At 47.7% G+C, this 24,788-nt stretch overlaps 1 protein-coding gene across 4 annotated transcripts in view; it reads right to left on the bottom strand.

Annotated features, from left to right (window-relative positions):
* Positions 1 to 4,225: 4,225 nt before the first annotated feature.
* LOC119976163 (palmitoyltransferase ZDHHC5-B-like) overlaps positions 4,226 to 24,788 on the bottom strand; it is a 56,534-nt gene continuing 35,971 nt past the window's right edge. For all 4 annotated transcript variants that reach the window (XM_038816387.1, XM_038816389.1, XM_038816390.1 and 1 more), the window contains exons 7-9: positions 21,453 to 21,516; positions 13,948 to 14,023; positions 4,226 to 4,458 (exon numbers count right to left, since the gene is read on the bottom strand). In XM_038816387.1, coding sequence (XP_038672315.1) covers positions 4,343 to 4,458; positions 13,948 to 14,023; positions 21,453 to 21,516 — 256 coding nt within the window. In that variant the 3' untranslated portion in view covers positions 4,226 to 4,342. The remainder of the gene's footprint in view (positions 4,459 to 13,947; positions 14,024 to 21,452; positions 21,517 to 24,788) is intronic.

A 24,788-nucleotide genomic window follows, 5' to 3' on the forward strand; every position in this document is an offset into this window, starting at 1 on the left:
GTGTGCGGATAAAACAATACATTAAAATAATCCAAACTGTGAAGAGAACAGTGTAGAACTTCAAAAGGACATAGACAAGATGATGGAGTAGGCAAATAGGCGGCAGACGAAGTTCAATGTGGATAAGTGTGAAGTGATACATTTTTATAGGAAGAACATGGAGAGACGATATAAAATAAGGGGTAATATTCGTAAAGGGGTGCAGGAGCACAGGAACCTGGGTGTATACGTGCATAGATCATTGAAGGTGGCAGGACAGGCTCAGGGAGCAGTTAATAAAGTATAATATTCTGGGCTTTATTAACAGGGGCATAGAGTACAAGACCAAGGAGGTTATACTGAACTTACACAAGACACTAGTTAGACCTCAGTTGGAATATTGTGTACAGTTCTGGGTGCCACACTACAGGAAGGGTGTGAACACATTGTAGAGAGTGCTGAGGAAGTTTACAAGAAGGGTTCCAGGGATGAGAAACTTCATTTACTTCTTTTAAAATCTGTTTATTAAAAAAATGTCGTATTGCACAAAACCATCCAAAACAATTAACCATAAATACACATAGAAGAAAGAGACAAACAAGCAAAAACATGTATTAACTAAACTAAACTAAATCCCCTGACAGCTGACGTGACGAGCACTTCAAAAAAGAACATGAATAACTGCCATCTTAATCCTCTCCAAATGTAGAAAAGACAGGAGATCACCCAGCCAAACCAAGATGGAGTAGGAGCCCTCCACCCAAGCTGAAGTTGTCTCTGGGCTATCATTGAGGTGAAAGCGAGGACATCCACCTTCACCCCTCATTGAAGCGTCGGTGAGTCTGACACCCCAAATATGGGCACCAGCGGACAAGGATCCAAATTACATTGAGTAGCGCCGACACGGTGTTAAAGAAAGAGGCCCAGAAGCTTACCAACTTGGGATAAGAACAGAACGTATGTGTGTGATTATCCAACCCCCCTAGAGCAGCACTCACACTTATCAGAGAAACTTCATTTCCGAGGATAGATGGAGAGGTTGGGATTACTTTCCTCACAGAGAAGAAGGCTAACAGGATATTTGATAGAGATGTTCAAAATCATGAGGAGGCTGGACAAGTACATAGGGAGGAGATGTCCCTGCTCATAAAAGGATCAAGAAGGAGAGAACACCTTTAAAATGATTTGCAAAAGAAGAAAATGTTTTGTGAGAAAAACGTTTTTACACAGCAAGTGGTTCGTGTCTGGAATGCACAGCCTGGAAGTGGTGTGGGGGCAAGTTCAATTGCGGCATTCAAGAGGGCATAAGATGATTATTTGGATGGAAACAATGTGCAGGGGTACGGGGGTAAAGGCAGGGTAATGGCATTAAGCCACGATGCTCATTTGGAGAGCCAGTGCAGACACGATCGGCCAAATGTCCTCTTTCTGCTCTGTAACAATTCTGCAATTTTATTGCATCACCTTCATCTATTTGCCTATTTTCTAATATACTGATGGATCAATAAAAATAAGTAAAATTGCATAGGTATCATAGAAAAACAGAATCCCTAAAGTGCAGAAGGAGGCTATTCGGCCCATTGAGTCCGCACCGACCTTCTGAAAGAGCACACCATCCAGGCCCAATCCCCCATGCCATGTAACCCCATCTAGGGGCAATTTAGCATAACCTGCATATCTTGGGGCTGTGGGAGGAAACCGGAGCACCCGGAGGAAACCCACCCAGACACAAGGAGAACGCGCAAACTCCACACAGTCAACCGAGGTGAGAATCGAACCCAAGTCTCCGGTGCTGTGATAATATCGAAAATTTACTTCCAGGCATTCCACTGAAATCTGTTAGGCAGGATTTTCAGTGGGATTCAGGACTCCAATATCAGGGTCAAATGGGGGTCAGAAGCTTGCCCTGTGGAGAACAGTCACCCGGCTGTGATTATTCCACAAATTAACATCTGGAGGACAGGCTCACCATCCAATTAGGGATGGTAGGTGGGCTCTTGAAACTGGAGGGCTGAGAGGAAGCTCTGTAAAGCTAAGTCAGAGAGAGAGAGTGCTTACTTCGTTGTTCACCCACATCGTGGCCTAAAGGTTCAGCCCATTATCTTTTTACCATGACTCTGTTTACTCCTTCCTCATCTGCAGACTGAGGCAGAGAAAGTAACTATTGCCGAAGACAAGAATCTTCTCGTATCACATAATGTATTGTGCAAACAAGCTACTCAGATCATAGAATTCCGATAGCGCAGAAGGAGACCACTTGGTCCATCAATTCTGCACCAACCCTCCGAAAGAGCATCCCACTCAGGCCCACTCCCCGCTCTATCCCTGTAACTCCACCTAACCTTTGGACACAAAGGGGCAATTTAGCATGGCCATTTCACCTAACCTGCACATCTTTGGACTGATGTGGAGATGCCGGCGTTGGGCTGGGGTGGGCACAGTAAAAGGAAGGAGCAGTGCTCCAAAAACTAGTGTTTGAAACAAACCTGTTGGACTTTAACCTGGTGTTGTAAGACTTCTGACCATCTTTGGACTGTGGGAGGAAACCAGAGCACCTGGAGGAAAACCATATCGACATGGAGAAAAATGTGCAAACTCTACACAGACAGAATCCCAAGATCAGAATTGAACACAGGCCCCTAGCACTTTGAGGCTGCAGTGTTAACCACTGTGCCACTGTGCCACCCTAACAGGGAAGACTGGGATCTTTTGGAAACTAATTTTAAAAATGAGCCATTCACCATGAACAAATGGTGTTTTGAAGGCCTCTGAATTAATAGGGTTTTTAAGCCACATGAATAATAATAGTTGATTAATAATAATCTATATATTCAATTTAAATTATATAATTACAAATAGTAGGAGAAAAATTACATGAGTTATGTGGCGAGGAATCAATTATTTTTCTCATTCACCAACAAAGGAAAAGAATCTGAATCAATAACTAACTTATTGAGTCTTAGAAGTGGAAAATGATACATGAAGAAGCAATGTACAGGAATGATTAACAAACAAAAATGTTTTAGTCTTTAATTAATGTCATGTCAGCTAACAACAAAAATGAAATCAAAATGGTTGCATTTTGATACATTTATTTGCATAACACATTTATTCTTTCATTAATTAATTCTTCTCCACTAAACAGGAGTGCATATCATAATTCTAGGTAATTTTTCAGAGGTGGGTGGACTTGTCCAATTGAACAGCTTTACATATACTCAATTATATATACACTTTATATAAAGGAAACAAATTGGATACTTAGAAGAACCATCTAAAATGTCTTAAATGATCAAATGTGGCCTCCTAAACATATTGAGGTGATGTGATGGTAACCTAGTTTGCATCCTGTACCAATGACAAATTGCAGTAATTCATGTAATTCCTATACACACCAATACAACTGTTTTCAAATTGGATGCCGAGTTTCGCATTGTACATTTTTTTGTTGCAAAAAATGTTTTCTCATACATTATTGTTAAAACTATTGCTATTTGTAATGTCTTTGTCTTATGGGGGCTGACAGATGGAGGAGTATCAAAATATCCCGCTATTTCAACTATCAGATGAATCCCTGTGAACAGTTGAAATTGTTTCTGATATAGCAGCCAGATTTTACATAGTTTAGAGAGGCTTTTGACCTCTTTCAGTTGTCTGGGACTAATCTTGGAAAGCAAAAGTTTTTTCAAAACTACAGGTGACTGTTGCTGAGCTGGGAGAATGTTCATGCCACTGAGCATGTTGCTAACTGGTGACATCACTATCCTATTCTTTGCCCGTGACATCTACACAACAAAATATATTGAAAACAGCAAACTGGCAGAGTGATGGCAAGATGTGAGTTTGCCTCTGTGAATCTCAACAGAGTGACATCATCGAAACATGAAATTATACAGGATAGAAGGAACATATCCAGTTGTTGGCTCTGGATCGACACCAAATTACAGTTAGACAAGTTCCCAAAAGGCAAATGTGTGACAGGGCAAATGGATTCCACTCTCACTTCTCCTAGTAGCGGAAGTATTTGGAGAAAAAAAGGGGTCTCATGTTCAGGGAGTCATGTGGTAAATAAGTGAGCCTAAAAAGAGGCTTTGGATAAAGTGTTTAATTTGCAAGATTGAAAGTATTTGAGGTGTGGTTAAAATTCAACATTTTGAAGCAATGTTGAAAGTCAGGAGCAAAATCAGTGGTGGTGGGGTTTGGCAGTGGGGGGGGGGGGGGGGGGGGGGGGGGGTTGGTAAAATAATGGTCGAGTAGTTTGCTTCCAGCCCTGCATTCTGAGTAGTAATATGGATATTATACATTTGCTGTGTAAAATAATGTATAAAAGTAATGATTGGAGGCTCACTGAAACATGGCTTATTTAAACATGACTCTCATTAAGGATGTAACTGATGGCTGGAGTTAACTTGTTTTCATTCATCTTCAAAGTCCACTTGCCGTTTTCCTTGACTGTATTGGTAGCGACCTTGTGTACATCTGTAAAAGATAAGGGGCTACAGTTCTTCTTTATTCCAGGTGAGATAAGCAAACTATTAGTTTTGAAGGACATTCATAGAACTGAATCTTAATTCCTTAAAATGGGTAGGTTGTACTCCGGTCAAAGGTTAAGATGCAAAAACCCTGGAAGAGGATGAGCTTTCCCACTTCCAGATTTAAGGGTGATCAATCTACTCATCATTTACATATTAGAAATGAGGCTGCCTGCCATTGATTTAATAGAACATAGAAAATACAGAACAGAACAGGCCCATCGGCTCACGATGTGACGAACTCTTGTCCTAGATTAAGAACAAACCAATCTACACCCCAACATTCTACCGTAATCCATGTACCTATCCAATAGCCGCTTGAAGGTCCCTAATGTTTCCGACTCAACTACTTCCACAGGCTGTGCATTCCATGCCCCCACTACTCTCTGGGTAAAGAACCTACCTCTGACATCCCCTCTATATCTTCCACCATTCACCTTAAATTTATGTCCCCTTGTAATGGTTTGTTCCACCCGAGGAAAAAGTCTCTGACTGTCTACTTTATCTATTCCCCTGATCATCTTAAAAACCTCTAGCAAGTCGCCCCCTCATCCTTCTCCGTTCTAATGAGAAAAGGCCTAGCACCCGCAATCTTTCCTTGTGGGACCTGCTCTCCATTCCAGGCAACATCCTGGTAAATCTCCTTTGCACCTTTCCCAAAGCTTCCACATCCTTCCTAAAATGAGGCGACCAGAACTGCACACAGTACTCCAAATGTGGCCTTACCAAGGTTTTGTACAACTGCATCATCACCTCAAGGCTCTTAAATTCAATCTCTCTGCTAATGAACACTAGCACACCATAGGCCTTCTGCACAGCTCTATCCACTTGAGTGGCAACTTTCAAAGATCTATGAACAAAGATCTCAAGATCCCTCTGCTCCTCCACATTGCCAAGAACCCTATCGTTAACCCTGCATTCCGCATTTATATTTGTCCTTCCAAAATGGACAACCTCACACTTTTCAGGGTTAAACTCCACCTGCCACTTCTCAGCCCAGCTCTGCATCCTATCTTTGTCTCTTTGCAACCGACAACAGCCCTCCTCACTATCCACAACTCCACCAATGTTCGTATCGTCTGCAAATTTACTGACTCACTCTTCAACTCATTCATCCAAGTCATTAATGAAAATCAGAAACAGCAGAGGACCCAGAATTGATCCCTGCGGTATGCCACTGGTAACTGGGCTCCAGGTTGAATATTTGCCATCCACCACCACTCTCTGACTTTTATTGGTTAGCCAGTTCGTTATTCAACTGGTTAAATTGCCCACTATCCCATGCCGCCTTACTTTCTGCATAAGCCTACCATGAGGAACCTTATCAAATGCCTTACTAAAATCCATGTACACTACATCCACTGCTTTACCTTCATCCACGTGCTTGGTCACCTCCTCAAAGAATTCAATAAGACTTGTGAGGCAAGACCTACCCCATACAAATCCATGCTGACTATTCCTAATCAAGCAGTGTCTTTCCAGATGCTCAGAAATCCTATCCCTCAGTACCCTTTCCATTACTTTGCCTACCACTGAAATAAGACTAACTGGCCTGTAATTCCCAGGGTTATCCCTAGTCCCTTTTTTGAACAGGGGCACGACATTCGCCACTCTCCAATCCCCTGGTACCACCCCTGTTGACAGTGAGGACGAAAAGGTCATTGCCAACGGCTCTGCAATTTCATCCCTTGCTTCCCATAGAATCCTTGGATATATCCCGTCAGGCCCGGGGGACTTGTCTATCCTCAAGTTTTTCAAAATGCCCAACACATCTTCCTTCCTAACAAATATCTCCTCGAGCTTACCAGTCTGTTTCACAATGTCCTCGCCAACAATATGCCCCTCTCATTCGTAAATACTGAAGATAAGTACTCGTTCACGACCTCTCCTATCTCTTCAGACTCAATACCCAATCTCCCGCTACTGTCCTTGATCGGACCTACCCTTGCTCTAGTCATTCTCATATTTCTCACATATGTGTAAAAGGCCTTGGGGTTTTCCTTGATCCTACCTGCCAAAGATTTTTCATGCCCTCTCTTAGCTCTCCTAATCCCTTCCCCCCTGGCTATCTTGTATCTCTCCAGCGCCCTGTCTTAATCTTGTTTCCTCAGCCTTACATAAGTATCCTTCCTTCTCTTAACAAGACATTCAACCTCTCTTGTCAACCATGGTTCCCTCACTCGACCATCTCTTCCCTGCCTGACAGGGACATAGATATCAAGGACACGTACTATCTGTTCCTTGAACAAGTTCCACATTTCAATTGTGTCCTTCCCTGACAGCCTAGGCTCCTAATTTATGCACTTCAGTTCTTGTCTGACAGCATCGTATTTACCCTTCCCCCAATTGTAAACCTTGCCCTGTTGCACGCACCTATCCCTCTCCATTACTAAAGTGAAAATCGCAGAATTGTGGTCACGATCTCCAAAATGGTCCCCCACTAACAAATCTACCACTTGCCCTGGTTCATTACCAAGTACCAAATCCAATATGGCCTCCCCTCTGGTCGGGCAATCTACATACTGTGTTAGAAAAGCTTCCAGGGCACACTACACAAACATCACCCCATCCAAACTACTTGATCTAAAGCTTTTCCACTCAATATTTGGGAAGTTGAAGTCACCCATGACTACTACTCTATGACTTCTGCACCTTTCCAAATTCTGTTTCCCAATCTGTTCCTCCACATCACTGCTGCTATTGGGGCCTATAGAAAACTCCCAACAAGGTGACTGCTCCTTTCCTATTTCTGACTTCAACCCATACTACCTCAGTAGGCAGATCCTCCTGAAACTGCCTTTCTGCAATTCTCTAATTAACAATGCCACCACCCCACCTCTTTTACCGCCCTCACTAGTCTTATTGAAACATCTATAACCAGGGACCTCCAACAACCATTTCTGCCCCTCTACTATCCAAGTTTCCGTGATGGCCACCACATCGTAGTCCCAAGTACCGATCCATGCCTTAAGTTCACCCACCTTATTCCTGATGCTTCTTGCATTAAAGTATACACACTTCAACCCATCTCCTTGCCTGCAAGTACTCTCCTTTGTCAGTGTTACCTTCCCCACTGCCTCACTACATGCTTTGGCGTCCTGAACATCAGCTACCTTCGTTGCAGGACTACAAATCCGGTTCGCATTCCCCTGCCAAATTAGTTTAAACCCTCCTAAAGAGTACTAGAAAACCTCCCTCCCAGGATATTGGTGCCCCTCTGGTTCAGATGCAACCCGTCCTGCTTGTACTGGTCCCACCTTTCCCAGAAAGTGCTCCAATTATCTAAATACCTGAAGCCCTCCCTCCTACGCCATTCCTGCAGCCACGTGTTCAACTGCACTCTCTCCCTCTTTCTAGCCTCGCTATCACGTGGCACCAGCAACAAACCAGAGATGACAACTCTGTCTGTCCTGCCTTTTAACTTCCAGCCTAACTCCCTCAACTTGTTTATTACATCCACACCCCTTTTCCTACCTACGTCGTTGGTACCAATGTGCACCACGACTTCTGGCTGCTCACCCTCCCCCTTAAGGATCCTGAAGACACGATCCAAGATGTCATGGACCCTGGCCCCTGGGAGGCAACAAACCATCCGAGAGTCTCGCCCATGCCCACAGTACTGCCTGTCTGTACCTCTAACTACTGAGTCCCCTATAACTAGTGCTCTCCTAATCTCCCCCCTTCCCTTCTGAGCCCCAGAGCCGGACCTCGTGCCAGAGACCCGGTCACTGCAGCCTACCCCTGCTAGGTAATCCCCCCCCCAACAGTATCCAAAGTGGGATACTTATTGTTGAGAGGAACAACAACAGGGGATTCCTGCACTGATTGCCTCCTCCTCTTCCCATCTCCAACTGTGACCCAGTTGTCTTTGTTCTCAGGTGTAACTATGCCCCTGTAGCTTCCATCTATCACCCCCTCAGCTTCCCGAATGATCCTCAGTTCACCCAGCTCCAGTTCCCTAACATGGTCTGTGAGGAGCTGGAGATGGCTGCACTTCCCGCAGGTGAAGTCAGCAAGGACACCAGTGGTCTCCCTTACCTCGAACATTCTGCAGGAGGAACATTCCACTGCCCTGGCTGCCATCACCTCTACTTAGTCTCCCATTAAAAAAGAAAAAAATAAGTAAATAGCCTATCTGCTCACAGCACTGAGTCTTTTTTTTAGGGAAGAGGAGGAGGGAGGGTGGGAGACACTACACATGTAGGGTCTCGGGTTTCCTCACCGTTCAAATTTATTGAGTAATACAACCTACCCAGGTCTCCCCACGGCTGACTTCAGGTTTCCTGCTCCGAAAAAGTAAGTTAAAAATCAAAAACTCAGCTTACCTTCCAGCTCTCCCCTCCAAAAATCGCTCCCCTCTCTGCCCGCTCCGCTGGAAGAATGAGGGCGAAACCTCGGAGCTATGTGCCTTTTTAATAGCCATTCTGTTTTTAGTTACAGACAGCCAGGTTTCCTAGTCAAGAGAATCTCAGCAGCTGAAAGAAGTCAGGAAGGGCTGAATCCCTGAGGTAGGTTTATCTGGGCAGTACTGTGGCACAGTGGTTAGCACTGCTGCCTCAAAGCATCTGTGACCTGGGTTCAATTCTGGCCTTGGGTGACTGTCTGTAATCCTCCATGTGCTTGGCCCTCCTAGTTCTAACTCTATGTCTAGGTGTCCCCGGATGCACATCTGAGATGGAGGTAGCCAACTTCTTGCCACATCCCATGGCCTTCGATGCCCTGGCGGGCATCCTCTAAAGGCTTCCTGTAGCAGCCCCCCAACATGAAATTTTCCTCCATGCTAAAATCCAGGCCATTTTTCTCTCTTGCTCATATGTCCTAAAAGTGTAAAGTTGTGTATTGTTCAGGGACTCTGCTCTAAGTGTTGAGTGCTGCAATATGTTACCATTCCAAAGTGCGAAATTTGGACAGTATTTTACATCATCATTGGGGAAAGATTGCACACTGGATTTTTTTCTTTGATACCACTGCCACTATCCCGATTGTGATCCTCATTTTGTTTAACGTCTTTGGCAACAGTGATGATAAAAGGAAATAAGGCAGCATTTATTCTTTCAGGATTCTCCTTCTGTTTAGGGCAGCGTGATTCTCCATCCCGTTTACAGCAGCCGGATTCTCCATCCCGTTTACAGCAGCCGGATTCTCCATCCCGTTTACAGCAGCCGGAGTCTCCGTCCGTTTACAGCAGCCGGATTCTCCGTCCGTTTACAGCAGCCGGATTCTCCATCCCGTTTACAGCATCCGGATTCTCCATCCCGTTTACAGCAGCCGGATTCTCTGTCCGTTTACAGCAGCCGGATTCTCTGTCTGTTTACAGCAGCCGGATTCTCCGTCCCGTTTACAGCAACCGGATTCTCTGTCCGTTTACAGCAGCCGGATTCTCCGTCCGTTTACAGCAGCCGAATTCTCCATCCCGTTTACAGCAGCCGGATTCTCCATCCCGTTTACAGCAGCCGGATTCTCTGTCCGTTTACAGCAGCCGGATTCTCCATCCCGTTTACAGCAGCCGGATTCTCTGTCCGTTTACAGCAGCCGGATTCTCTGTCCGTTTACAGCAGCCGGATTCTCCATCCCGTTTACAGCAGCCGGATTCTCTGTCCGTTTACAGCAGCCAGATTCTCCATCCCGTTTACAGCAGCCGGATTCTCCGTCCGTTTACAGCAGCCGGATTCTCCGTCTGTTTACAGCAGCCGGATTCTCCATCCCGTTTACAGCATCCGGATTCTCCATCCCGTTTACAGCAGCCGGATTCTCCGTCCGTTTACAGCAGCCGGATTCTCCGTCTGTTTACAGCAGCTGGATTCTCCATCCCGTTTACAGCAGCCGGAGTCTCTATCCGTTTGCAGCAGCCGGATTCTCCATCCCGTTTACAGCATCCGGATTCTCTGTCAGTTTACAGCTGCTGGATTCTCCGTCCGTTTACAGCAGCCGGATTCTCCGTCTGTTTACAGCAGCCGGATTCTCCATCCCGTTTACAGCAGCCGGATTCTCTGTCCGTTTACAGCAGCCGGATTCTCCATCCCGTTTACAGCAGCCGGATTCTCCATCCGTTTACAGCAGCCGGATTCTCCGTCCGTTTACAGCAGCCGGATTCTCCGTCCGTTTACAGCAGCCGGATTCTCTGTCCGTTTACGGCAGCCGGATTCTCCGTCCCATTTACAGCAGCCAGATTCTCTGTCCGTTTACAGCTGCCGGACTCTCCGTCCGTTTACAGCAGCCGGATTCTCCGTCCGTTTACAGCAGCCGGATTCTCCGTCCGTTTACAGCAGCCGGAGTCTCTGTCCGTTTACAGCAGCCGGATTCTCTGTCCGTTTACAGCAGCCGGATTCTCTGTCCATTTACAGCAGCCGGAGTCTCTGTCCGTTTACAGCAGCCGGAGTCTCTGTCCGTTTACAGCAGCCGGATTCTCTGTATGTTTACAGCAGCCGGATTCTCCGTCCGTTTACAGCAGCCGGATTCTCCATCCCGTTTACAGCAGCTGGATTCTCTGTCCGTTTACAGCAGCCGGATTCTCCATCCCGTTTACAGCTGCTGGATTCTCTGTCCATTTACAGCAGTCGGATTCTCCGTCAGTTTACAGCAGCCGGATTCTCCATCCCGTTTACAGCAGCCGAATTCTCCATCCCGTTTACAGCAGCCGGATTCTCCATCCCGTTTACAGCAGCCGGATTCTCCATCCCGTTTACAGCAGCCGGATTCTCTGTCCGTTTACAGCAGCCGGATTCTCTGTCCGTTTACAGCAGCCGGATTCTCCATCCCGTTTACAGCAGCTGGATTCTCTGTCCGTTTACAGCAGCCGGATTCTCCATCCCGTTTACAGCAACCGGATTCTCCATCCCGTTTACAGCAGCCGGATTCTCTGTCCGTTTACAGCAGCCGGATTCTCCATCCCGTTTACAGCAGCCGGATTCTCCGTCCGTTTACAGCAGCGAGATTCTCCGTCCGTTTACAGCAGCCGGAGTCTCTGTCCGTTTACAGCAGCCGGAGTCTCTGTCCGTTTACAGCAGCCGGATTCTCTGTCCGTTTACAGCAGCCGGATTCTCCGTCCCATTTACAGCAGCCGGATTCTCCATCCGTTTACAGCAGCCGGATTCTCCATCCCGTTTACAGCAGCCGGATTCTCCATCCCGTTTACAGCAGCTGGATTCTCTGTCCGTTTACAGCAGCCGGATTCTCTGTCCGTTTACAGCAGCCGGATTCTCTATCCCGTTTACAGCAGCCGGATTCTCTGTCCGTTTACAGCAGCCGGATTCTCCATCCCGTTTACAGCAGCCGGATTCTCCATCCCATTTACAGCAGCCGGAGTCTCTGTCCGTTTACAGCAGCCGGAGTCTCTGTCCGTTTACAGCAGCCGGATTCTCCGTCCGTTTACAGCAGCCGGATTCTCCATCCCGTTTACAGCAGCCGGAGTCTCTGTCCATTTACAGCAGCCGGATTCTCCGTCCGTTTACAGCAGCCGGAGTCTCTGTCCGTTTACAGCAGCCGGAGTCTCTGTCCGTTTACAGCAGCCGGAGTCTCTGTCCGTTTACAGCAGCCGCATTCTCCATCCCGTTTACAGCAGCCGGATTCTCTGTCCGTTTACAGCAGCCGGATTCTCCGTCCGTTTACAGCAGCCGGATTCTCTGTCCATTTACAGCAGCCGGATTCTCTGCCCGTTTACAGCAGCCGGATTCTCCATCCCGTTTACAGCAGCCGGAGTCTCTGTCCATTTACAGCAGCCGGATTCTCCGTCCGTTTACAGCAGCCGGAGTCTCTGTCCGTTTACAGCAGCCGGAGTCTCTGTCCGTTTACAGCAGCCGGAGTCTCTGTCCGTTTACAGCAGCCGGATTCTCTGTCTGTTTACAGCAGCCGGATTCTCTGTTCGTTTACAGCAGCCGGAGTCTCTGTCCGTTTACAGCAGCCGGATTCTCCATCCCGTTTACAGCAGCCGGATTCTCCATCCCGTTTACAGCAGCCGGATTCTCCATCCCGTTTACAGCAGCCAGAGTCTCTGTCCGTTTACAGCAGCCGGATTCTCCAGTGCCGCTGCCGAGTGGCAGGTTTGGCTGAGGCCTACATTCTCTGCCCTTGGTCACAGAGGTATCGGGGTGGACCCGCAATGGAGAATCTCGGCCATTATTTAAAGTTTTGTCATTTTGCTGATCATGTGTTGATCCATTAACAATGTCCTCCCATTCCTTAGTCACTATCCGAAAGCATAACACTCCACAACAATTCACATTAAGCCACTTTTCCCCCCTGCCAACCCATGCCGCCAACAAATGTCTTTCAAAGGTCTTCTCGTGGTGGCAAAACCTACTGCCCCCAGTGGTGGTTCTTGGTCATGCCATTATCAACACTTCTCCAGTCTTGGTGACATGATTCACCCAAACTCTTTTTCTGTCTGTCAACCCGAACCTTCTATCTACACTGCTGTTTTCTCTTATACCATGGAGGTAAGGTTTTCCAACAAATTCCTCAATTTCTCGCCACGTTTCACTTTTCACAAAGCACTACACAGATTATGCCTCGAAAAGACTAGAGTTTGTCTTCTTTACAAATACATCCATGGATGTAAACGGAAATATTAATCACCAGGAAAACTTTAAATTTTTGTCGAAGTAAAACATGTTCTTTGCTGATTATTCTGAACCTTTATAGAAAGAAAGGTTTAAGGCTCATTTACGGCAGCAATTTGTTTTTATTCTTCAAAACTGATCAACTGCCACAATCTCAGAGTTCCACTCTTGGAAGTCACTGCAGAAATCTCAAACTCCCAGCCTGTACTAAGATAAACACAAAATGGCGGATGTTCTTTCGGATACACTGCCGTGCAGCGCAATGAAGTGGCATCGTGGTGGAGAGGGACAAGTAGAATATAAGCAGTACAAAAAAGTTATTGCTTTCAGTTCAGTGTAACCAGCTTTCTGTTTTAATACCTAGAAAGATAAAAACGGATTTAAATCATGAGCTTTTAAATTAGTTGGAGCTATTCATTTTGGTCATTGTTTTTAATTTCTGCCCAAAACATTGTGGGGCGTTGAAGCTTTATCAGTCATTGTGACCTGAAGATAAAAAGGAATAAAGAGTAATACAATAATTTCATAGCATGTGTGGAGAATGTGATTCACACCGGATTATAATCTGTATATACATGTGCCTATATTGTAAGTGCAGTTGCACTACCTGACCACCAGGGAGAGTAGCGCTGGGAATGCTCGAGAATTGTACTGGGCTTCTCCCTTGGTACCGCCCAGGACTCTTCCCCCTGGAGCTGATGTATGAAGATCAGTGCCACATGGTCAGCTGGCCAGTTCACCGAAGGTTCAATGGCTAACCGGCTGGCTCTGTTGTGAGAATATTAAAACCACTATTCTAATCCTACAAGCACGTGTCCGTAGAATTGTTGGTTCCAACAGCATTGTTTTCAATATGTGCTAAATAAATGCTCCCATACCTCTTGTTGCCTTTGTGATTGCTCCATTTTTTATTGTATTTGTACTCGGAACTAGATTTCCAGTTTCTCTGTCAGCCTATAAATGGAATGAAAAAGATTACTACCCACTCATTTCCATCAATGGAGCGTTGAAAATATGTTTTCCTTTTACTCTTAAAGCCCAATTCTTGACATCACTTCCTAATCCAAACAATGGTTGCAATCGTTACACTAAAAGGGGCTGGTTTAGCACATAAAGGGGCTGGTTTAGCACATAAAGGGGCTGGTTTAGCACACTGGGCTAAATCACTGGCTTTTAAAGCAGACCGAGGCAGGCCAGCAGCACGGTTCAATTCCCGTACCAGCCTCCCCGAACAGGCGCCGGAATGTGGCGACTAGGGGCTTTTCACTGTAACTTCATTTGAAGCCTACTTGTGACAATAAGCGATTTTCATTAATTTCATTCATTATTGATATGCTTGGTCTATTGCCTTTTCTCTGAAATGGAAGCCCCGTCTTTCTCGTTCCTAAAACTGACTCACAAAGCATGGGTTTCTTTTTGTACCAAGCTTTCTGCTCTGCTCAGCCACTTTTAAAAAGTCAGCCCTGCACAGGGTATGAATATTGCTTAAATATCTGATGAAGCTCTGACGACACGTTCCTCAGCTTCAGCTTATCTTTGATTGCAGTATTTCTTTTTTATCTATTTTATCAGTGGTACAATATTGTGATGTAATTTCATCCTGATGGCTAAATACTGGTGCAATTTAACTAAATCCATTAATCTATACTATGATAGCTTTCATCTAAAAAAAATCAAAAGCTCTAATTAGTGTGAAACATAACTGATTCCGGAAACAGTTAACTATCAAAGAGAAATTCCGCATGTTCTTTTCAACCACAATGTTTTTCAAGCCGTGCACTAAAATTTATCTTCTGAATGTTAAACAAAAAATGGCGGCACGGTAGCACAATTGCTTCACAGCTCCAGGGTCCCGGGTTCGATTCCCGGCTTGGGTCACTGTCTGTGCGGAGTCTGCACGTTCTCCCCGTATTTGCGTGGGTTTCTTCCCAGTGCTCCGGTTTTCTCCGACAGTTCAAAGATGTGCAGATTAGGTGGATTGGCCATGATAAATTGCCCTTAGTGTCCAAAAAAGGGTAGATGGGGTTACTGGGTTACTGGGATAGGGTGGAGGTGTGGGCTTAGATCGGGTGCTCTTTCCAAGGTGCTGACTCGATGGGCTGAATGGCCTCCTTCTGCACTGTAAATTCAATGTTTCTATGACATAGCCCCCCCCCCCCCCCCCCCCCCCCCCCGCGGAATGAGCCCGCCCGCCAACCGGTAGCCCCCATTGCGGGCCTGGCCACCGTGGAGGCCCCCCCCACCGGAGTCGGATACCACTCTCCCCCCACCAGGATGCCTCCCGCAGCCAGAAAGCCGAAGTCCTGCTGGGTAGGACCACACGCGAACGACGCCGGCGGGACTCGATAGGCACTCGGCCCATTGAGTGCGGAGAATGGCCGTTGTTGGGGGGGGGGGGCTGCGTTTAGCAGCCCCCGACCGGCACCGCGGCGACCACGCTAGCTCGATTGCCACCGATTCTCCGGCCGGCAGAGAATAGGTGGACCAGCGTCAGAGTGGCATGGCGCAATTCACGACCCCCCCTCCCCGGCGATTCTCCGACCCGGCGCGAGATCAGAGAATCCTGCCCCATGTGTAAGAGCGTTTTCAAGAACTGAGTATTGAGCTGGCTTTCATGTGGAGATCTTCCCTCTCAGTTACGACTCAGCTAAACATAAAGACCTGTGGAGACAGCAACTCTGGTTAAGACGGCTTTATTTTCCCAGCTGTGAATAGTGATCTCACTGTATTCAGCCAAAAGAACATTGTGGGAACAGCCATTATCAGGCATGCCCAGAATTACTCTCCCGGGTCTGGTGCACAGAGGTGGGAAATCATGTGACTCTGTGAACTTGACATTTAGAAATGGCCGCCCGCAGGTCAGAATTTGGTTCTGGAGGCCTGGCCCACTGGCAAGATCTTCTGGTCCTGCCAATTTCAACGGGCATTTAAATAAATCGTTGCATCCGCTGCAGGAAAGCCCGGCACACTGCGCCGGAAAGTCTAGCGACTGTCTGAGGTTAATACTTCAGATCAAAAGCAAAATAAAACATAATCACCTGTACTTTTACCATCCCAGTTGATGTTATAACCGGACGGGAAGATTCAAGAATCGAACCCTGGTTCAAAAGACCATCAGCGGAGAAAAGTTAAAGTGCGCTTTTGGGTGCATTTGGCGGGGTGTTGCTTGGCAACTCCAGCGCTGAGATACACCTTGCTATTCACTGGTATTTTGGGTGTTTGGGGGGGGGGGGGTTTCGCCCCACTGAGGCCACACATTCATCAATTTCCTGATGGCTCTTTGCAGATTTGGGTGCCATTTTCTTTTAATGCATTTTATTCAAACTTGTATCAAAGTAGGTTACAGCAAATAAACACCCCGGGAAACTTCTTCCCAACAATTAACTATACAGTTTGTACAGATTTGTCTCCTTTTTCTACCATCCCCCTCCCCATCACCCACTCACCCACCCTCCTGCGATGAACAGCTCCTCAAACACAGTCACAAACATCCCCCGCCTTCTCTCGAACTCCCCTGCTGAGCCTCTTAACTCATACTTTACCTTCTCTAACCACAGGAAGCCGTACAGGCCACCCAACCATGCTGCTACCCCCGGTGACAATGCCGGCCGCCACTCCAGCAAAACTAGCTGCCGCGCAGTCAGAGAGGCGAAGGCCAAGACATCGGCCTTCCTCCTCTCCATGAGCTCCGGCTTCTCTGAAACCCCAAATATCGCGACCAAAGGGTCAGGGTCCACTCCCTCCTGCACTATCCTGGCAGACTGCGAACACTCCCGCCCAGAATCTTCCCAATTTTTCACAACCCCAAAACATATGCGCATGATTCGCTGGCCCCCGCCCACATCTCTCACACTCATCTGCTACCCCCTGCAAGAACCCACTCATTCTCACCCGAGTCATATGCACCCTGTGCACCACCTTAAACTATATCAGGCTCATCCTGCTCCTTTCCTTATTCGTACAAACCGTAAATGTGATAATTTCTCCCCGGACCACTGCCTTCAGTGCTTCCCAAAAAATGCCCGCCAACACCTCCCCATTCTGATTGAACTCCACATAATCCCTAATCGCTAACCACACCTGATCACAAAAATCGTCATCCTCCAACACCCCGAGTCAAACCTCGACCCCGGCCTCTGCTCTCGTCCCGTACTGAACCGAATATCCAGCCAGTGGAGTGCATGGTCCGAGATAACTATCCCCGCATATTCTGCCCCCTCCACCAACAACAAAATCTCCCTACTCACTACAGAGTAATCAATCCCCGAATACACCTTATAGACTTGTGAAAAGAAGGAATACTCCCTTCCCCCTGGGTTCTGAAAGCGCCATGGATCCACCATACCCATCCTCTCCATTAACACCCCCCCCCCACCCCCAGCTCCCTTGCCATTTGTACCCTACCCATCGATCTGGGGCTCGATCTATCCACCCTCGGCTCCAAGACCCAGTCAAAATCTTCTTCCATGATAAACTGGCAAGTGGCCAAATTGGGTGCCATTTTGACCAACAGCCATGATCTCTACCCCCTCTTTAGGCCCTCCTCCGCTTTATTCACCGCTATTTGTTTACCCCTCCTTCACCCCCCTAACTTGTCGAGGCCTCTTGGACCCCTCCTCAGCCCCCTCCAATGGCAAAGGCCCCCCACGGGCTCGACCTCTGGCAGTACCAATCTGGCACCCAGGCACACTGGCACAGTGACCCAGACACCACCAGGGTGCTAGGATGGCACCTCCAGAATACCAGGCTGGATGTGCGAAGGTGCCTAGGTGCTGGGGGATGCCAGGGTAACACCCTGCCATGTTCTTGACCACCCAGGGGTCTCTATAGGCTTGTGATAACCCCAACGTGCCATCACACATGGTCAACATTTGTGGTAACCAGTGCGAAACGGCGCCCTGGCGAGGTCTCGCAGGCGCAACCATCAACTCCCAGGCATTTCGGGCATACAGCATCCAGGCATGCAGATCTGAATCACGCCCAGTGAGGGCTAGATCCAGATCGCGCTGAGCAGAGCAGGTCGGGTGACTTGTGATCGGCCCGGCGCCTGGCGCGGAGCATGTTTTGGGGCTCATGCACAATTCACCCAGATCAGCAGCGGACGTAACATGGTCACTGAATCGTGCCCCATAACTTTTACCTTTTTTTCTAAAACATGGAGGAACAGGATCACAGGATTGCTAATTAGTTTTAACAACAAGAATTTTTTTATTAAATGAAAAAATTGGATTATGATACAATACACCGTTACTACCCCTTAGCTTCACAAATACAAGGCAATTTTAAGATGACCATGGATTACAAATTACATGTTAAGCTAAAATGGTCCCATTAACACAAAGTCTCTTTTTTTTAAAAATACTTTTTATTGAAGAAATTTTTCAGAGTACAAACATTTTAACCCCCCCTACATTTGAATTATATCAAAACAAAGTCAAACCCCCCTACTTAACAAGAACCCCCCCCCCCCCCTACCCGCGCGCCCCCCCCCGCCTCCCCCCCCCCCGCCTACGAACCGGCCGCCAGACCACCTTGTCGTTTCTGGCATTGTCCTCGGGCAGGCCCTGCCCGTGACACCACCGATACCGTGTTTCCTTCGTTGTTATCCCCCCTCCCCCCCCTCCCCTCCCCCACACCCTCCCCCCCCCCCCCCCTCCCTCCCGCCCTCCCCTCCCCTCCCGGGTTGCTGCTGTCACGACCTCAGTTTCTATCTCTGATCTAAGAGGTCCAGGAAGGGTTGCCATCGCCTGAAAAACCCCTGCACCGACCCTCTCAGGGCGAATTTGATACAAAGTCTCTTTTAAACGCACAGATTAGCTCTGGTCAAATACACACAATCCGCTCTGAATTCAAGTTCGTGTCTATGAATTTCTCCTCAGACTTCCCCCAGATGAAGTGAGTTTCCAAACTTCACTCCCAAAAACAGGTTTCAAAATCTTCTCTCATAATAATGCTTTTCATTAGCAGGGTGCATTCCAAAATCCGGAAATGACTCTTTTAACCCAAGCTTCCGCTCCACTTTTAACAATGAATCTTGTCCCGGATTTTACATCACACTATTTTAGGTTTCCTTTGTCTTAAATTCTTTTACACAAACTCCGGGATCCCGGCACCGATTTCCATAATTATTTCAACTCACGGTCCACAGGCTGTGGTAAAATCTCATAAACCTGAAATCACTTCAGATATCTTTCTGGCCTCACATGAGCCAATGCCTTTTCAACTCTCTGTGACTTTACTGAATAGTTCTCTGCTCTAGCACATTTTAACCGCAGGCTTCTTCGACACTTCTCTTCATTTCTCTAGTTTCCTTAACTAACTGACCTCCAGATCTTTACACTTGTTTCATTAACCATTACTCCATGCTGTGGGTTTTTAAAACATTTAGAGTACCCAATTCATTTTTTCCAATTCAGGGGCAATTTAGCATGGCCAATCCACCTAACCTGCACATCTTTGGATTGTGGGGGAGAATGTACAAACTCCACACGACAGTGACACAGAGCCGGGATCGAACCTGGGATCTAGGCACCGTGAGGCAACAGTGCTATCCACTGCCACCATACTGCCCTGCTGTGGTTTTTTTGTCTTGCAAACCTAAGAGAGATGTTCCCTCTCTAGCCTTCTAAGCTAATTGTTTCTAGCAGAGCGATGAAAGCTGCCTTCTCTCTCACTACATATCTTAAACTGCCCACACATTCACTGAACAAAACTTGAACGCTTCTCTCCCTTACAAGGCCCCAGTTGCTAAGCAACCACTGCTGGTTTATTTATTCTTCAAGCCATAGACCCCTCTAAGCACAATGGAAAAACAGTTGGAACTTAACCAACCCTGACATGTCCAGCACAAATCTAACCACAGGTTTTATCCTTTGTAGCACAGAAACATTAAATTAAACACACTTAAAACGATACTTTATTTCTAATGTTTACCAATACAAATGTAAATCTCTTAAAGATACCTTTGTTTTCTGAGCAACACATTAGACTAAAATTCTCAACTGAACCCCTTTTTGTTTTGACTTGTCCTCATAGTGTCTTTCGCTGCATATCAGGCTGTTTTTGCTTCATTCATTTTTCCTGGGACCAAGCCAAAGAACATGGAACATACAGTGCAGGAGGAGGCCATTCGGCCCATTGAGTCTGCTCCGACCCACTTAAGCCCTCACTTCCACACGATCCCCAGAACCGAATAACCCCGCCTAAACATTTTTTGGTCACTAAGGGCAATTTATCATGGCCAATCCACCTAACCTGCACGTCTTTGGATTGTAGGAGGAAACCGGAGCAACCGGAGGAAACCCACGCAGACACCGGGAAACCCACACAGACAAAGGTACGTCACAATCCTCTGACATTCAATTTGATTTCTCCTCAGTGTTCAAGCTATTCCCCGAGGTGTGAAATTACATGGGGATCCTTCCATTAGCTTTTGTCTAAGTGATACTCTTAGGGGCTGTTCAGCACAGGGCTAAATCGCTGGCTTTGAAAGCAGACCAAGGCAGGCCAACAGCACGGTTCAATTCCCGTAACAGCCTCCCCGAACAGGCGCCGGAATGTGGCGACTAGGGGCTTTTCACAGTAACTTCATTTGAAGCCTACTTGTCACAATAAGCGATTTTCATTTCAATTACCCTTCAAAATCTCATGACTGTGAACTTCTCAGCTCAAATTTAGAATTCACTGCAATCTTGCTTATTGCCTCCAATGTAGAACTACCAGTGATTTCTGATAACCATTTTGCTTCTGGTCCAGAGTTGCATTTCAGCCCTTAGTGGCTTCTTTCTTTCTCTGCCCTCTGAGCTCAGGGTTTACCTCCACCAGTGTAGTTGTTTTCAGCTCCAACCCCAAAGATCTCCTGGAAAAATCCCACAGACAATTTGCCAGAATTCTTACAAAGGCTTCACCCTTGAATTACTCATTTCAAAGGCAACTGATATTAGCTGAGGTAACCAATAGAGTTTTAGATTAACTAACATTTAGCTTCAAAAGCAAACCTTTTGATTCTGCGACCCACCTGAATAATTTAAATTTCTAAGGAAGTAAATTTTTCTCAGACTTGCTGTCTGCAGCCCCTGGATAAATGAAGGTCACATGGCATTTTTATTGCTTTCACTCTTTCAACTCTGATTCCATAAGTACATATGGAATCCTTTGAACTACCATCATTTGAGACATCCTGGCAATTTCTAAAGTCCAGTATTTAATTATCCTACCCTTACAAAGGTCATCTTCCCAAAACTAAAAATTACCACTAAAATATTAATGTGAACCATGAAGTTAGATGATTATGGTGCCATTATACTCTTGGCATTCTTTAACTATCTTTGCAAGTGCAGTGAATGTTACACACTGCAGAATATATGTATGAGCTTTCACCAACCTGCTGCACATCTCTCTTCCTTGATGCCCTTTTTGTTTCCAGTTTGTCGAGTGATCCAAGGTACCTGAAGGAATAGATCACAAAATTACCAAGTAAATTATGCCTGCTCCACATTAGGCCAGACTGCAGTATCATCCATTCTGTTCCACAATGTTCCATAACTTTGGCAAATGAAAAACATTCAACTTCTTTAGTCTTCACCAAGAAAGCACAACAGCGCCTATACTTCCTCAGGAAACTAAGGAAATTCGGTATATCCACATGAACTCTTACCAACTTTTACAGATGCACCATAGAAAGCATCCTCTCGGGCTGCATCACAGCCTGGTATGGCAACTGCTCGGCCCAGGACCGCAAGGAACTTCAGAGAGTCTTGAACACAGCCCAGTCCATCACACAGACCTGCCACCCATCCATTGACTCCATCTACACCTCCCGCTGCCTGGGGAAAGCGAGTAGCATAATCAAAGACCCCTCCCATTCGGCCTACTCACTCTTCCAACGTTTCCCATTGAGCAGGAGATACAAAAGTCTGAGAACATGAGTAGGAGTTACCAGACTCCTAAACGACCCTCTTATGGACTGACCTCATTAACACTACACCCTGTATACTTCACCCGGTGCTTATGTAGTTACATTGTGTACCTTGTGTTGCCCTATTATGTATTCTTTTATTTCCTTTTCTTTTCATGTACTTAATGATCTGTTGAGCTGCTCACAGAAAAATACTTTTCAATGTACCTTGGTTCACGTGACAATAAACAAAATGCAAGTGAATACCGGTATCCTTAGAAACTCCTCTTCCTCCAACTCTATTGATTAGTACAATCTCAGCTCATGCACTGTCAATCTGGAAAGTCCACTGATATGCTTAACAGAAACTCAGACCATAGGAACACCATGGGAGGTATACCCCACCCCCCCCCCCCCCCCCCCCAACGCTGGGAGGGAGAATTGCTGGGTGGGAGAATCGGCGGGGCACCGCTCGAGTCGCGCCACGCCGCCCCGACACCCGCACGCGATTCTCCCACCCCCCCCGAAACCAGCGGCACGAGAATCACACCGGGCCACTCGGAGAATTGCCACAAACGGCGAGCGGCGATTCTCCGCCCAGGATGAGCCAAGCGGTCGCTCTGATACAACAGGATCCCGCCAGCGCCGTACACCTCTGGTTGCTGCCGGCGGGAACTGTGCCGGAATGCTGGGGAGGCGGCCTGTTGGGGGGGCTCCTTCACTGGGCAGGACTTCCAATGGGGTCTGGCCCGCGAACGGGGCCCACCGATCGTCAGGCTGGCCTCTCCCCCCCCTGGGCCTACTTCCTTCCACGGTCAGCACCAGAACACCGGCGCCATGTTGGTGGGGGGCCGGCACGCGTAAGAAGTTCCCCGTGCATGCGCAGGATGGCGCGGCCCAATTGCGCATGCACAGGAATGAGCTGCCCCAACTGCGCATGCGTGCGCTGGCGCGGCGGTATGGAGGATGGAGTGGCGTGAACCAGTCCAGCACCATGTGGGGGCCAGAATGGGTCGTGCCCGGGCACTGTTCGCGCTGTTGTGAAACGCGACGGCGTTAACGACAGCGCGGGCACTTAGTCCCGGGAGCGGAGAATCCCGCCCAAAAGGTTAGTGTTTCTGACGCGATACAATATATGCATTTACAGCTAAGAATTAGGTTAAAGGTTATCAGAATAAATTTACAGAGATAATCAAATGGTCTTCAGAACATTACTTTATTCTGGAAAAAGACCAAGAATTATAAATTCTGATTCCAATCCCACCTGCTCTGAAGCTGGGTGGGCAGGCAGTTAAAATCACCCCTGCTACTCAACTGCTGACATCACGGGTGGGATTCTCCAATAATGGGGCTATGGCGTGAAAACCGGCTCCAGCCCTTCAATTACATAATTCCTTATAACACCAAACATTTCAAACTGTTCCCCCCACCTCCACAAGTGTCTACTACTGCCAACACCCTCACCCTGCCCGACCGTAGCACCCTGCCTCGTCACCATCACCATCATCACCATTACCACCAACCTGCATCACTATCCGAAACCCCCCCCCCCCCACCCCCATACTCCTTCCACCCATCCAACAAAGTTGAAGGAGACAGATCAAGATTGATGATCCTATGGTCACTGGAAATATAGCCATTGATCTGCTGTCAAAATGCAAACCACAGCAGCCAACAAAGACATGCTGGGCAGGATTCTCCATTGGCTGACGCAGAAATTGGAAAATATGATTGGGGGAAATCGGGGTGGGTGCCGATTTAATGGCAAATGGCAAATCTCCGGCACCTCGACCTTGGTGTCAATGCGGTCCTAAACGCACATACCGTAAACACCGTTTGCATGTTACTAATGGGCCCAACCCGGTATTCTCCGGGGCCTCTGTGATTCTCTGCATCCGAATGGCCAACTTCCCAATGGCACGGTTCCCTTGTGCTTTTGAAAGTTGTGAAACCAGCATCATGGCTGATGAGGGAGAGAGAGGAGGTAGGAAACCTGCATCAGATCAGCTGCATGGTGAGCACCAGAGAATGTCCCAGGAGCCTCTTCACTAAAGTGCCCAACCAAGGTGAGTGCATCTGGATGGTGGAGGGTGTAGGAGACAACTGTGAAGGGAAGTCAGTGTCATCCTCAGACTCAAGCTCCCGGGTGTCCTGCTTCTCGGGTGGAAGGATGGCGTCCGAGCAGCTCTCATCGTCGGTGCTCGGCTCACGGGGGGATGTTCTGGTCGTGGCAGTGGCTGGGGGTGGGGTCACCAGATGGACCCACCCCATCTCCAGCAGGTCCTGTAAGACACAAGGGAAGACGCATGATTTGACCTTGGGCCGGAGGGGCTGTTGTGGGGGGAGGGGGGGGGGGGGGCGGTGGGTGGGTGAGTGTGCGGGTGGTCATGAGGGGAAGGTGAGGGTGGGGGTGATGTAGGGTGAGGGTTGGGCTGAAGGCATTGTGAGGGTGGTGTGGGGGTGAGGGTCGGGATGAGTGTTGTGTGGGGGTGAGGGTGTGGGTGGGCGTTAGGGGGTGATGCGGGTGGGGGGTGATGTAGGGTGAGGGTCGGGCTGAGGGTGTTGTGAGGGTGGTGTGGGGGTGAGGGTCGGGCTGAGTGTTGTGTGGGGGTGAGGGTGTGGTGTGGGTGAGTGTGATGTGGGGGTGGTGTTGGTAGGTGTTGACACACGTTTCATGGTGAACCGCAACTCAGCAGGGTCTTAATTCGCCGCCGCCGACCAAAGTCCACCCTGGCGATCGCCCTCACCTCCCGGCTGCCGACCACATCCAGGGCTCTCTGCTCTGCCAGCGGTCCCTCTCCACTTTTCTCCTGCTCCCGGCGG

The sequence above is a fragment of the Scyliorhinus canicula genome, chromosome 13, assembly GCF_902713615.1.
Source record: "Scyliorhinus canicula chromosome 13, sScyCan1.1, whole genome shotgun sequence".
NCBI classification, from domain to species: Eukaryota; Metazoa; Chordata; class Chondrichthyes; order Carcharhiniformes; family Scyliorhinidae; genus Scyliorhinus; species Scyliorhinus canicula.